The following is a 14,434-nucleotide window of genomic DNA, read 5'->3' on the forward strand; positions in this document are numbered from 1 at the left end:
CGCCATTGTTGGCGAGCGGCGGCACAAAGGCGCTTATTTACAGACCCGCTTACTTCCTAAGAGCTTAAGCCGCCGCCTCCGCTAATGTAGACGCTAAGTGAAGCGTCTGAACGCAGGCGTGACCCCCGAGCGCGGAGGCCGAGCGCTAAGCTACGCTACACTACGCTACGCTAAGCCGCCTTTTACCCGACGCTCGCTCGCTCGGACGAGCCTCGTCCGCCTCGTCTTTCGGACCCTCGGGTTGCAGCCGGGAACGGGCCATCACGCGCGCAAGTTTGTTTTGGGGAAAAAAAACAAAAAAGCTTCCCATTTTTGGTCTTAAAAAAACCTGATTATCCTTTATTTAAAAAAACCATAACAAAAAAATCCTAAGCCATTCTAAACAAAATAAATACTACTTTTTTTTAACATAAAAAAGCTATGCATGGACTTTTTTTTAAACAAAATAAAAATCCTTTTTGGCCTTTATTTGAACAGAAAAGCCTTTCTATTGATGTTACTTTTTTTTAAACAAAAAAGCCTCACTTGACATGGTTTTATTTTCAACGAAACCAAAAGTCTCTTTTTTTAAACAAAAAAGCCTTCGTCTACACCACCCTTTAAAAAAAACGCCTTTCTACAGTTGGTCAAAAATGCCTTACTATAGATGATCTTTTATTTTTTCCAATAAAAAAAATTAAAAACCTTACTGTAAATGCTCTCTTACATAACATAATAAAGCCTTTTCTCTCCCTTTTTTGGGAACAAAATGAGTCTTACTCTAGATGGTCTTTGAATAAAAGCCTTACTATAGATTTTGTTTAGGTTTTTATGCAAAAAAAAGATTGTGTTACACACGGTCTCTACAGCCTTACTATACAAAGTCTTTTTTTTTTTAAAACAAAAAGCCTTACTATAGATGTTTCTTTTTAAGTACCAAAGCCCCCCCCCATCATTGCTTCTTCAAACATTTTTTACCAACCGAGAAGAACAGTGAAACCATACTACTTTGGCTAAAAAAAAAAAGGACATCAATTCAGCATTTTGGTCCCTTTAATATTAGATACCTTAACACATTGAATAATAACAAGCAAATAAAAAAGAACACCGCCGAACACGTCGTCTTCTTTTAACGACGCAAACCGACGGAATACTAATCACGGTCATTAAGAAAAAGAAAAATATCAAACGGCGGCGCTCGGAAGCCGAGCTCACGGAAAACAACAAAAACCCTAACCCTCGAAAGAAGAGCGGGCCCAACGCTAAAAAAAAAGTCAATAAATACCAACGATAAGCGGGAAAAAAATCAAGTGGAGAAAAAAGCGCGCAAAAAGCAAAGTCCTCTCCGACCCGGGCGGGAAAAAGGGCTCGGCGCTTCGCCTGCAAAGTTGCTCTCAGATTTGCCGCCGATATCCAACGCGTACCCCGTGGCCCAATTTGCCCCGCCGCCGCCGCCGCCGCCGCCCGGGCCAAACTCGGGCTTCCGTCCGTCCGATCCGTTTATCCGGACGCGCCCGCGACCGCTCGCTAGCCCATGTCCGAAGGTATCGGGCTCGGGGAGAACACGCAAAAAAAAAGCCGGCTTGGCGCTCGGGTCCCTGGACGCAGCTTGCCCGACTGGAAAGTTTTCTTTTAGGCCATGCCGGCCCTGATTGATTTATTTGGGGGGGGGAGGGGGTTACTCATTCCAGACACGCTTCCCAAAATTCATCGGGGCCAGGAGAAAAGTGGCTTTGGGGGTCGCAGGGGCAAAATGACCCAAAGGGTCACACTTCCTGTTTGGTCGTTTTTGGGCAAATTTCAAACGAGCCCCCCGCCCCCGCCCCCGCCCCCCTCCAAAAAAAGCAATCTCTTGCCCCGTCAATAGCGTTCCGTTCCGAAGCGGCCGGTCCGAGCGAGCGAGCGAGCGAGCGAGCGAGCGCCTTCGCGCTGCGGCTTGCGGCGATGACGTCATCGCACACGGGTGGCTTTCAAATTTGAGGGCCTCGATGCTCAGTGGTGTGAGGCTCTGGGTTTTTTTTGGGGGGGGATACACTACGCCAACAGACTTGCGACGCCCCGTCCCACACACGCGCGTAGGACAAGCAAATTCGGGGGGGGGGGGGTCCTAGCCGGCCTGCACGCAAGGGGCTAGGGGGGCGCGGGGGAGACCGCCTCCACCTCGCTCGAAGTTTCGCGCGCGCGTTGCCCGGCTCAGAAAGAGCTGAGCGCCTCCAGCGCCACCTCGTAGCAGAACTTGTACTGTTCCTGTACCAGAGGGGAAAAGAAAAAGAAAAGAGCGGGCGTCAAGCCGGCCAACGGGACGGGCGCAAGGCTGCGGCCAGAGGCCAGAGTCGCTCACAATGCTCTCCACCATGTTGGTCTTGTTGTTGCGCAGCGTCTTGACGGTGTGAAAGACGTCCACGACGTTCTGCTGCTGGATCATCTCGTTGATGCTGCATATGGCGCAGAAGGTTCCGGAACGCCCGCCGCCCGTTCTGCGGCAGGACGTAAGCCGCAACAAATGCGGTTTTCGGAAGGGCGCCGGAGCAAAGCGCGCCATCCGCGGGGCTTACAGGCAGTGCACCACGGTGCGGCCGTCCCCGCCGTCGTACTGCTCCTGCCACTTGGCCAGTCGGCGAACCAGCCGCAGGACGGATCGCTTGGAAAGGGGCGCGTCCCTGTAGGCCGGCCAGCCGATGAACTGGAAGTGCTGCACCAGCCGGTAGCCGTCCTGAGGCTGGGCGCAAAAAGCGCCGGCCGTCGGTCACCTTCGGCCGGGCTCGGGGGTCGGGGGGGGTGGGGGTCGGGGGGGGCGGGGACCGGTACCCGGGCCACGTTGCGGATCCGGAAGATGCGGTTGATGATGTCGTCGTCGATGTCGGCCGAGATGAACTCCACCTGGACGGGGCCGTAACGGCACGAGCCCTTCTCCGGCCAGTACTGCGTGCACAGCTGCCCGGGGGGGGAGGGGCCGGCGGTTAGCCGCGGACGGCTTTCGACGGAGGAGCGCGAGCCTACCTGGGCGGCGTCCATCTCGTTGAGCATGACGACGGACGAGCAGTTGTAGTCGAAGACCAGCCTCCAGAAGTCGCCGGCGGTGTTGGGCAAAGGATGCTGGGTGACGATGAAGGCCGCCGGCCGCTTGTGGCTCTGCGGAAGGCGACTTCAGGACAGGACCCGGCCGGCCCTTCTAGCCAGGCGGGAGGCGGGAGGCGGGAGGCGGGAGGCGAGAGGCGGGAGGCGGGAGGCGGGAGGCGGGAGGCGAGAGGCGGGAGGCGGGAGGCGGGCCGCCCCCGGCCACTTACGTCCATGAGCGCGGCGTTGATGTAGTTGGAGCTCTCGCCGTCCACGGAGATGAGAAACGGCAGGCAGCGGTCGGCCGCGAGGACCTCGGCGCTCCGGTTCTTGTCGCGGTTGCGGGGCAGGAGACCCACGCTGCAGTCCTCCGGCCGCACTCTGGGGGTCACTATGTTGAGGGTCTGCCGAGAAAGGGGCGGCGGCGACTCGTTCCAGACCCGCGGGGACTTTTGCCTGCAGGAGCGGGGGACGTCCCACCTGGAACTCGTCTTTGATCTGACTGGAGTTGGTCTGGGGGTCGGGCCTGCCCACGTTGTGGTAGACGGCCCGGAAGTCGCGGACGGGGATGGCGGTGTTGCCGCACAGGCAGGCCTCCAGGATGGCGTCGTGGACGAACACGTACTGCTCCTGCGCAGACGCCGGCCGCGAGGCGCCTCAGCCCCGCTCAAAAGCCGGGCGCGGGGACCGTTCGCGGGGCTCACCTCCGTCTGCACCATGTTGACCCTCTGCGACCTGAGCTCGCGGACGCAGTTGAAGACGTCCACCACGCCCTCGTTCTCCGCCATGTCCAGCATGATGTCCACCGCCACGAAGCAGCCCGTCCGCCCCGCGCCCGCGCTGCCCCCGGAGACAAGCCGCAACGCCGGCGACTTAACAAAACCCAACATCGAGCGAGGAACGTTTCCTTTCTGCCCTCTTGATTCAATTCGACATTCGACTCCTTTTTCCGATCGAATCGCGAGCAAAAGGCTTCCCGTTCGGATTGTTCGCCATCGATTTATTTTTCTTTGGCAAAACCCTCGCCCCATAGAAACGCCTTCCCAATCGGAGGTCTTCTGAAAATTTTCTTTGGCGAAAATGCGGAGTGTGAATGGAAGATTTACATGAAGTTATTTGATTTTTCTCCTCCCTCCGCCCAAAAGGAAAAGCGGCGCTTTACGAGGCGGGAAAGGCGCCGCGGATGGTCGCGCTGGGGCGGCGCCGCGGGCGGAGGAGGAAGGGAGAACGCATGAATGAGGAGGAGGGGGGAAAGGCCGCGAGGGGGGGGGGGGGCAGCCTCGCCAGATTACCTGTCACCTGAGTGATTAATGTCGACTCGCCGACGCTAAAAGTTGAAAAAATGAGCAATTTTCACCTCGCAAAGGAATGAAAAAGTGGAGCCGGCCGGACAAACGCGGGACGAGAAAAAGGAGCGCGTCGGGTCGCGCTCATTGGAAATGCGCCGCCGCGCCTTTTCAGCTCGTCGCAACGGCGAGAGCGAGATCGGGCGGGGCGGGCAAAATTCTTTTCCTCGGCTTCCGCATTTGCCCGCTTCGGCATATAGCAAAAAGGAGGCGGCGCTGGGCTCCGCCTTGCGGGCCCCCAAACGTGCGCGGCCGTACCTGCAGTGCGCCACCACGGGCCCGGCGTCGGGCGGGTTGAGGAATTTGACCTGCCGGATGAAGCCCAGGAGCCCGGTGGCGTAGCAGGGAACGCCGTGGTCGGGCCAGCTGGTGAAGTGGAACTGCCGCAGCTCTCGCAGCTCGTGGTGACCCTTCTGAAAGAAGGAAAGAAAGAAAAAAGAGAGAAAGAAAACCAGCCTTCGGAATCCCTCGCGGACCTTCAAAAGCTGAACGGGCCCCGTCCGGGGCCTTTATCCTTCCCCCTCCGAGTCGGACCGCTCCCAAAATAGATGGCATTCAAGCAAAGAACAAAAGCGTGGATTTTTCCTTCCTCACTTTTCCCTTCTCCTCCCAAAAATACACCGTACATATGCGGTACATTTTTGCAAACAAACATCCGGATCCCAAGCAAAGTTCAACTTGTAGCTTGCGGATTTTCTGATGAAGGTGAACTTGATATGGATTTTTATTTTCCTTTTGTGATTTTTTTACAAAGCAAAAAGAGAGGAAAGGTTCCATCCATATTCCAGCCTTTCCATTCATGACCGAAGCTTTAGGAAATATTGACCTCTTTCTTCAAATCTCAACTCTATGTCCACGTTTTTAACAAAAGAAACAAACACGTGTAAAAAGAAACAGCTTGAAGCTTTTTTTCCCTTCCGAAACCAAGTTTGATGGTTTGCATTTGTCAGTCGGTGGTTTTTGTGCGGGTGACCATGCGGCACGACGCTTGCTCTCGAGTCGAAGCAAATCCACGAAGCAAATGAAAAAATGGGGCGCGGTGGGTTGAGCGCGAGGCGGGCTGGGGGGGGGGGGGGCGCCGGAGCGTGTCGTCCGCTGCTCGTAACCTTGCCTTTGTCTCCTGTGTGTGTGCGTGTGTGTGGGGGGGGGGGGCTCCGGTGACCCGAGAGACCCCGTAGCGGGCAGGCTCCCCCCCCGCTCCTTTGAGTCCGGGGCGCGGCGGCGGACGGAATCGATGGCGCTGAATTATTGAGGAGGAAGGAGCGCGGCGCTACGGATCCGCCGGGAGTGGGGAAGAAAAAAAAACGAGGGCGGCTCGCTCTTCCTCTCCCAGACGTCTCTTCCAATGGAGGAAAATCCATAGATGGTCCCGAGGGAAGCCAAGGTGATGATGAGGAGCCCGCGAATAGCAAAACAAAAAGGCGGCAAAGGGCTCCAAAGAATAATAAACAGCACCGCTTCCAAAAATATTAGCGGCGACGACGACTAGGCGGAGGCTCGTATGGTAAAGCTGGCGTTCTCTTACTATCAGTGTATTTGGAATGGCGCTTTCGCCTTCTTTTCTCTTTTGGACTTTCGGGCGTTCCTTCCCGCGTTCAACGTCACCGTTTTGTTCCCCTGGCTTCCGCCTCCCTCGTGCCGGCCAATCGGCTTCCCGCCCCGACCGCTCCTTGTCGTCGCCTCGGCCCAGAGGAAGAATTTCACTTCTTCCGTCCGCCGCTTGCCGTGTTCCTCAGAGCGAGCGCTTCGGGCGCTCCTTGGTTTATAGTTCCTTGTTGGTTCCTCTGTATGCTGTTTTTTTTCATTCGATTATTTTCGGGCGCACCTTGCATTTCCCGACGCCTTTGCGATCTCTAACGTGGAATGAATCCGCTCGCCTTTGGTATCGCTGTCGAGTAATGAGCGAGGGCTACTTGAGCGAGGGCCGGGCAGCCGAGAAAGAAAGCGATGGACCCGCCGACCGCCCGCCGAGCACGCAAACGCCAACTAGCAACTAGCTACTTTAGCGTCTGTCGGCTATCCGTCTGTCCGTTCGGCGCTCACCTTCTGCACGGTGAAGGTCCGGATGACGTACTCTGCCAGCGGCTCCGTCTCCACCAGGGTGACTTTCACGTCGCCGTAAACCTCCGTCTCGTCGGGCCAGTAGCGCACGCACTTCACCTGCCGGTGGACGCCCCCCCCCCCCCCCCAGAAAAAACATCAACAAGAGAACGCCGAGAGATATTCCAAATGGGAGTTCCACCTATGAAGTCCTATGAAGCCGATCGTCAGCAAGGACTTTAGCTGGCACCCTAAATCGCCTGCGGTGAAGTTGCATAACAAGCTTGTCTTGCTGGGAGAGCGATACGCATGCAAATGCGTTTTCTTTGGGGGGGTAAGGAGAGCGATACGCATGCAAATGCGTTTTCTTTGGGGGGGTAAGGAGAGCTTGACACATCTCATGAAAAATTCAAGCAAGATAAGATTTGTTTAGTTTCATTTTAGTACACAGAGAACATACAGTTCATCACAAATTAGCGTAGGCCCCCACGCAAAAGGTTTCTCCAGGTAATGACCGCATTTGCATGTGTGTTGCTTTCCAAGCGAGATGGAGTTGTTTGACAACTTCCCCTCAACCCTCGGGGCGCCTTATTTACACAGCAAAGTTAGCCGCTCGCGCCATGAAATCCTTCCCGCCCGCCCGCCGCTCTCCGGTGGACTTCGTAGGCAGATGGGCCGAACGGCGGGCGCGCCGGCGTTAGAGAACGTGGGAACTCACCCTGCCCACCTCCACCAGGTTGGTCAGCATGACGATGGAGGCCGACCTCTCCTGCCACACCATCCTCCAGAAATCCCGCACCGTCTCCTGCATGGGCCCTGCCGCACGCGCGTACAAAGCAAACAGCGAGGCTCGCGCCATCACCCAAAGCGGACGCCGGCTTTCGGCTAACGGGCTCTCCCGTTTCTTTTGGTTTTTTTGATCGGGCGGTTTAAATTTAGGACGCCGAGGTCATAGCGTCTGCCCGAGTGAGCCCGCCCCCGCCCCCGCCCCCGCGCAGGCTGTCGTTTGCGGCCGATTACCTTGCGTGGCGATGTAATGTCTGGGCCGGTGGTAGCCCTGAGAGACACACAAGAAAAACGCTTGCCACATCTTCCGAAAGGGAGATTTGGGAAAAAAAGAAGGACAACAAAAAAGCGCTAAAAAAACCCTAACCCAAAATACCCAGAAGCCCATAAGCCAAAATCAAACGCCCTCCGACGGGCACCCCCGGGGCCCGTGTTCCGAGGAGCCCGGAGGAGCCCAACGCCGCCGAGGACTCGGCGCCTCAAAGTCAGAAGGCGATCATGTTACAGAAATGTGAAAAGTCGAAAGGGCGAGTTTTCAATTCGAATCAAACAATAAGCCAATCCTCCCTTAAAATGAAAGTCCAGCCCCCCCTCGCCGGTTTGTTTTGGCTGTTGGCGGAGGCGGCTTTTAGAGCGGGACTCACGTCGATGAAGTTGGCGTTGACGTAGTCGGAGTGGGGCTCCCCGTCCAGCGGCTGCAGTCGCACTCGGGTGTGATCGTCTGCGGGGTCAGATGGCGCCGCGGGAAAAAAGACAGAGGCGCCTAAAGTTACGCCGACCCACAAAAGCGCCCGGCGCCCGACGGCGGGGCCTTTTTTTCCCCTGTCTCCTTTGGATTTGCTTCCTTCCCTCCTCCCTTTGCCGTTTCCTCCGCCCCTTCCTGGCTTCCCCCGAATAATTGCGCGCAGGCGCCGCCGAGGTGCGATCTTCTATGCCGCCCGCCCGCCATCTATTCTATTGTGTTCCGCCGGTAGAAAAGCGGAGGCGCGGATGACCGCCGCGCAGAGTTTGTGAGAGCGACTTTAGGTTTTGGGGGGAGGGGTCATTAAGTCATTAACGAGCACAAGTCTTGTGCCGAGCCCCGCGCGGACCTCGTCGACCTCCTCTGGTTTTTTTCGAAACCTTCACGAGATCTCCTCATCATTACTGCCCAAGTTTAGCCCGAGAAAAGTTGGACCGGAGCTGACCCCGGCGTCGACACGCCAGAGAGAAGAAGAAGAAGAGTTTTCTGTTTTGTTTTTTTTTTGTAAGTGGAGACGTGGAGCCGTAGCAGTCGCGACGGCTGAGTGGCTGAAGCTAACTGCAGATGCGCAAGGAATCAAAGAAGAATCCAAATAAGCTGTGCGAGCACTAAGCTAACGGGCGAGCTAACCGCTAATGTGTGAAGCCGTGACGTTTAAGGGAAAGGCAGGCGATCGCTGAACGCCGCTTTTTTTTTTTTGCCCCCTCTGCCCAGGCCTCCGGCACTCGCGCGCGCGCGCGCACGCACGCACGCTCCTCATCCTCGCATCCGTCGCGGATCTGGCTAATCAGTTAACTCGCCGCCGACTCGTTCAAGCTGGAGGCGTTGGCAACTTTAATAGACCGACTGCTGTGTGTGCGTGCGCGCACGCAAAGCTATTTGTGTGGCGTATGTACCACATCCATCCGCCTACAACAGGCTGCAGTGTGTGTGTGTGTGCGTGTGCGCGCGTGTGTGTGGAGGGTATTAAAGTGTGTAATAGCCTATTAAGTCCACAGCTCCCTCCAGCTGATGTGTCAAACAACTTGGAATGTTGACACTCACGCAGCGCGCGCACATGCGCGCGCACACGCGCAGTTAGAGCAAGAGACAGCGTAACGAAGAAGAATCAAGTTCACGCGGGGCGGCGAGCGCTTCGGCGGACTCGTCTACGCTTCGGGTCGCAAAGTCAAACTGGCTGCGGGGGCCCCCCGAATTCGGTCAAAAAATCGGGAACTCTGAAAATCGGAAGGCGGACCGGGACAAAAAGAGCCTTCGGCGTGAGTACGACTCGGCGCCGCCGCTTCAAATCCGCTCGCTCGCTCGGACGCGGGGCGCGCGTGGATAGGAGCCCCGGGATTTGAGATGAACGTGCAAATGGAGAGCCAAGTCGGCCCGTCCGCGAAAACGCAAACGGAAGCTCGGAACGGCTCGTCCGGCCTCAAGCTTGAGGGTGATGCGCGCCGGCGTTTTTTTCATGAGCCTTTCGTGAGGGCCAATTTTCGGGAAGCTTCCGTAGCAGCTGGTGACCGCCGCTGTCAAACGTCACGGTTGATGTGGAAAAAGCCGCAACAGAAGTGGAATCCTAGTACAAAGCCAAGACCGATTCATCACAAGTAAAGCTTTTTGATATTTATTCATTTTTCCGCTTCATCTCTTACCAGCTTTGAACGGCTACGAATGATTTTCAAACGCTCTGCGGATTCGGAGCGACGGGTCAGAAGGCCGTCGGCGTACGGAGCCGAGCTCAAGCGCGACGTTTTGCCGCCCGTCGCCTGCCGCCGATCCCGACATTTGCGCCAATGGCGAATTGGTCCTCGACGGCCCCGGGGCGGCCGCGGCTCCGACGCCTTCAATTACGGACGGCCGTCTCTCGCCGGGGCGTGACGAGCCGTGCCCTTTCGTGCCTTCGCGCAGCCTTCGGGTGTGAATCCCCCCCCCCAGGGGAAGAAAAGTCAAGCCGAGAGATATTTGTGTTTTGCGCCGCCCGCTCCTCTTTATCATCGCGTGGAATGTAAGTCGGCTCGGGGACGCAATAAGGAGAATTTGGGCGGGTGGCGTCACCGCGCGGACGGCAAGAAAACTAACTCGCGCGACATCGCAGATAACATCCGACGACGCGATCGACCCGAGAAAACGGGAAGCCGACCGCCCCCCCAAAATGGCCGCGCGGGTCGATACGGCGCGACGTCGGCGGCGAGGCCGCGTTTCCGACACTTCCCGGCCGCGAATCCCACGCGGCGTCTTGGGAGACGCTCCGGCCCGAGGCTTTTAGGCGCTCGGCGGCGCTTTTTTGCGGGTCGGCTCACGCCGGGGCCGGGCGGCGCGTTTCGCCTTTCCCGGCCGACCGAGCGAAAGCCGACGAGCTGACGGCGGAGGAAGAGAAAGGTGGCGGTGCTCACAAGCGATGATGTTGCCATAGCGATTCTTGTTGCGGTTCTCGTCCTTTTTGGCCGTTTCCCACGGCGCCGTCTGTCCCTCCGCCAGAGCCTCAAAAGCACACACACACACGCGCGCGCACAAGTAAAAAAGGCGAACAGGGAAGAAAACGGCGCGTCGCGGGAGCTGCCAAAGGTCCCGCCGATCTTTCAAGGGCCAAACACGCATACCTGCGTGTTACACACGCCTTTACAAACGCGGGCACTGGGAGAACAAGAGCATGCGCCGTACGTCGGGCTAACGTCGCAGAGATCAGATTGGAGTCGGAGCCCGGTCGCTACCGCAGCTGCGACTCTATGCGCCTTATTTAGGAAAAGTCTTATAATACGCTCGACTCCTGCGACGGACGGTTTGGTGGTCGTACGCGCCTCCTGACGCGCCTTTTCCAAGAGGCCGTTTATTGACGGTAGACCGCGCACACGGTGGAAAACGAAAGGGAATTGAGCGCAGGATTGTAAAACATCTCCGTCGACGGTCACGTTCCGCGACCTGAGCCCCGTCTAGAATTTAGGGGTCGCAACGGCTTTACTCTAGTTAGCGCAGAAAGCAAACCGGGACAAGAAGAGGCTGAGGAGAGCGCGCGGCGGCTCACCTCATATTCCTCCTTGAAGCCGTAGCCTTGCCCGCATTTCATCTGCGTGATGTGCTGCAGGAGGTCGGCCACGCGGATGGCCGGCTGGAACCGACCCGCTTGGAACTGACCTGAGGACGCGCACAAAAGTATTGGGACGCGAGCGGTCGGAGGCCCGTTCTCCCGGCGTTGCGGACAGTCCTTTTTTTCAGTTGCAGCGTTTCGGTTGAATTAGCCTTTTGGGGTTCTTTTTTTTGGCCTTGATTTCATCCGCACGTCACGGAACGACCCCGATTTGCGGAGCAAGCTTCCATTTCCGCTGCGCTGCGGCGACTTATGACCAATCCAGGATTGGAATCCAGGAAAACTCCGTTTTCAAAGCCTCGCCACGCAGCGTACGGAAGCGCGCGCTTTGGACTGTTTTTTGGCGCGGGTGAGGGAGGGAGCCCATCCCGCGGCGGTCCCCGCCTACCGCTTTGGTAGGCCAGCTCCACCGAGTCGCGGGCGCCGTACGGGAAGCTCTGCAGCGTCAGCGAGGGCTGGGCCGGAGAGGGCTGGCCGCCGTCTGCGGAGCGGGTCCGCAAACACAAAAAAGGCTCAAACGGCAGCAAGACTTTGCCCACATTTTTCGGAGCGCAGACATTCGATCCCGGCTACGTAGGGTTCCCTCTGTTTCCCGAAGCGTTTCGCTAAAGGCGCTTCTAAAATGGCCGATTACTTTGCTTCACGCGCCGTCGGAATCGCTGTAAAAACCGGGATTATGCTTTTGCTGCAATCGAGATGAAAAACTCTTGTGCTAATCTTCATCTACTAATCGCGCACAAAGAAGGACGAGTCCACCGGCCGGCCGCGGGCGTTAACCCTTCTAGGACGGGAACCCTCGCGATCCCGTCGGAAGAGAGGGAAAAACCGTAGCTTTTTCCACGTGCGGCTTCTCGCAAATGTCTGACGGCCGAACGCGACAACCGCTGCGATGAGCCACTGTTTTCGGCATTTACGTACTCCAGTAATAAAGACTTTCGGTCCTAAAGTACCCGGGATGACTAAGCAGTTACTCAAGTCATTGATTATTCCATTGAATGATTGAATGCTAAAAGACGTTTTCAGTCGTTCCTTTAGCTATGGAATTTGCCAAAAATCTAAAGACGAAGCTGGAATTGAATGTCTGGACTCTTAAACATACAAATACGTCATACAAATATGAGAGTGAATGAGTTAGGTTAAGGAGACGTGCCCCCCCCCAAAAAAACAAAACCGGAAGCTTTGTGTGTACTTTTTGCCGGGAGCTTTTTGCCAGCCTTCCAAATCTGACAGGGCGTCCTTCGTCTTTATCTAAATGCCGTGGAATGTGCGAAAGCTGGCGGCGATGGAAAAGAAAAAGCTTTTTCTCCGCGCTTTTGTGGAAGACGGAGAGACGGCCGCGACGCCGCCGCGTCGCCAATAACATGGAACGTCGGCCGCGTAAGCAGAGAGTCAAGATGCGGCGGCACATAAAGGTTAAAAATGAGTCTCTCTCAACCCCGCTCTCACCTTCAATTACCCGGCGCTGGCGCATTACAGCCACACAAAATGGCTGCCATTAGCTATAATCACCCCGCATTCAGCTAATGCTATGCTGAATGAGACGGCGGGAGAAGAATTGCCTGCTCGGGGGAGGGGGAGAGAGAGAAGCAAAAAGAAAACAAAAAACATCGAGCCCGAGCATCGGGCAAAGATGGCCCTGCTGTAAATACAAAAATACTGCGCGTAAACAACAGCGAATTCATTGTTAATGCGCCGGGCTCGCTTTCCAGCTCCTGTACTACCATACTCAACCATACTAGACCGGTTTTGCGGTTTTTTGTCGCCGTCGTCACGTTACACAATCCTTCAGATTGTAGTTAGCGCATTACCATAGGAGCGCTATATCCTTTCTTTTTTTATTTACAAAAACACTCGCGCGCAAGCTGTTGTTTTTTTGGATGCAGCTTTCCGGGCTGTTTCACATTTGAGACGGACAACGAATCCAAAACTCCGTATCTCCCAGTCAAAGGTCCTCAAGGCGTAAAAAGAGTCCCTGGGCTAATGGAGGGCCACCGAGCAAGGAGCGCCTCAACCTTTTCCGCGTCTCTTTCTCCCGCTCGGGTGACATTGCGGAAAGGAGAAGAGCGTTCGTCCAAAAGACGCCCGCCGGGGAATCGCTTGCCAGAGCGAGACGCCTTCGTCGGCGTTGGCCCCCGCGGGAGACGCCGGCGCATCCGAGAATCGCCGCCATTGTTCCGCGGCCGCTCGGACCGACGCGAAGGCCCGAGCCCACCCCCGCGCATGAAAAAAACAACACAACTGACATATGTACACACCTAAGCCGCACCCACGTCGCCATGAGGCTCACAAAGCCGAAAACAAAGACGGACGGACGCCTTCCGTCGCGCTTATGAGACGCGCGCGCAGCCAAACCCCAGCAACCCCAAACTCGCCACGTCATTTCAAATTCCTGATCGGACTTCAAGGTTCTGGCTAAAATAGCAAACTTTTCAGCGTAAAAAATGTGGAGGTTTTCATTCCCAATTTCTCTTTTGAAGAGAGGTACGACCCAGTGACTTCGGAGGACCCGATTGGACCCCGCGAAGACCGTCCGACTGAGACCGAATTCTCGCTTTGGGGTTGAAATATCCGCGGCGTAGGCGCCGGTCCGGTGGGCTAAACACCCAGCGCGCAGTCCAGAGCGCAGAAAGGAAAAACAAAACAGCGACAATGACATGGAAACATGCACACGCGGAATGAGGGGAACGCAAACTAGCTGTCTTACCCAGAGAGGCGGCGGCAGGCACTGGCTCTTTGGACGCTGCGGAAGACGCGCCCATCAACAAGCGAGACGAGGACAGCGTTGCCATGAACAAACGTCGGCCCTTTGCTATTCGCCACTTAGGATCGGCAGAAAACAACGCCGCCGAGACGAAGGCGATCCCCGGCGCCGGCCGGACGAGACGGGCCGACGGGGACGGAGGTCGGCCGAAGGAGGGAGCCGGACGTCGGCAACGTGAAACGGGGAAGCTTGAAAGGTCCCGTCCGCCGACGGAAGCAAATGGTGGTGTTTGGGGCGCGCGATTTTTGGGGCGCGCGATATTTGGAGCGGCCTTCACGTGACCGGTTGGTCGAAATGGAACGGCGTGAATCGGGTCACGGAAATAAGAACGTCCGGGAATAGCATACGCGCCGAGGCGTGGCCTTCGCAGAAAAAACTTTGACGATAGCTGGGTGCCGTCACCCGATTTTCAAAGGTCTCGACGCGGAAGAGGAGGACGCCCCCGCCCCCGCTACGCGCCTTACCTGAGTAGTAGGAACTGAGCAGGGATTTGCTCTGCGGCGTCTTGCTTCCCTGCATGGAGAAGGAGCACGAAGAGGGGGAGGCTGAAGGGGAGGAGGGCAGAAAGAGGGGCATGATCACGCGGGGCCGCCATGAAAGAAAAAACCAAGACGGCCGGAGCCATCGACGGGCCGTATCCAAGACGGGCG

At 56.6% G+C, this 14,434-nt stretch overlaps 1 protein-coding gene across 9 annotated transcripts in view; it reads right to left on the reverse strand.

Annotated features, from left to right (window-relative positions):
- Positions 1 to 1,014: 1,014 nt before the first annotated feature.
- ptprt (protein tyrosine phosphatase receptor type T) overlaps positions 1,015 to 14,434 on the reverse strand; it is a 53,491-nt gene continuing 40,071 nt past the window's right edge. For 5 of the 9 annotated variants that reach the window (XM_088423363.1, XM_088423360.1, XM_088423368.1 and 2 more), the window contains 18 exons: positions 14,249 to 14,329; positions 13,728 to 13,763; positions 11,412 to 11,504; positions 10,961 to 11,070; positions 10,332 to 10,419; positions 7,853 to 7,938; positions 7,443 to 7,479; positions 7,141 to 7,238; positions 6,426 to 6,542; positions 4,641 to 4,795; positions 3,741 to 3,876; positions 3,517 to 3,666; positions 3,267 to 3,440; positions 2,980 to 3,111; positions 2,788 to 2,913; positions 2,535 to 2,698; positions 2,321 to 2,456; positions 1,015 to 2,226 (listed from right to left, as the gene is read on the reverse strand). In XM_088423363.1, coding sequence (XP_088279489.1) covers positions 2,173 to 2,226; positions 2,321 to 2,456; positions 2,535 to 2,698; positions 2,788 to 2,913; positions 2,980 to 3,111; positions 3,267 to 3,440; positions 3,517 to 3,666; positions 3,741 to 3,876; positions 4,641 to 4,795; positions 6,426 to 6,542; positions 7,141 to 7,238; positions 7,443 to 7,479; positions 7,853 to 7,938; positions 10,332 to 10,419; positions 10,961 to 11,070; positions 11,412 to 11,504; positions 13,728 to 13,763; positions 14,249 to 14,329 — 1,973 coding nt within the window. In that variant the 3' untranslated portion in view covers positions 1,015 to 2,172. The remainder of the gene's footprint in view (positions 2,227 to 2,320; positions 2,457 to 2,534; positions 2,699 to 2,787; positions 2,914 to 2,979; positions 3,112 to 3,266; positions 3,441 to 3,516; positions 3,667 to 3,740; positions 3,877 to 4,640; positions 4,796 to 6,425; positions 6,543 to 7,140; positions 7,239 to 7,442; positions 7,480 to 7,852; positions 7,939 to 10,331; positions 10,420 to 10,960; positions 11,071 to 11,411; positions 11,505 to 13,727; positions 13,764 to 14,248; positions 14,330 to 14,434) is intronic. The other 4 variants (XM_088423362.1, XM_088423369.1, XM_088423366.1 and 1 more) reach the window with 3 other exon arrangements.

Source organism: Hippichthys cyanospilos, chromosome 9, assembly GCF_059441005.1.
Source record: "Hippichthys cyanospilos isolate Australia breed blue-spotted pipefish chromosome 9, RoL_Hcya_1.0, whole genome shotgun sequence".
NCBI classification, from domain to species: Eukaryota; Metazoa; Chordata; class Actinopteri; order Syngnathiformes; family Syngnathidae; genus Hippichthys; species Hippichthys cyanospilos.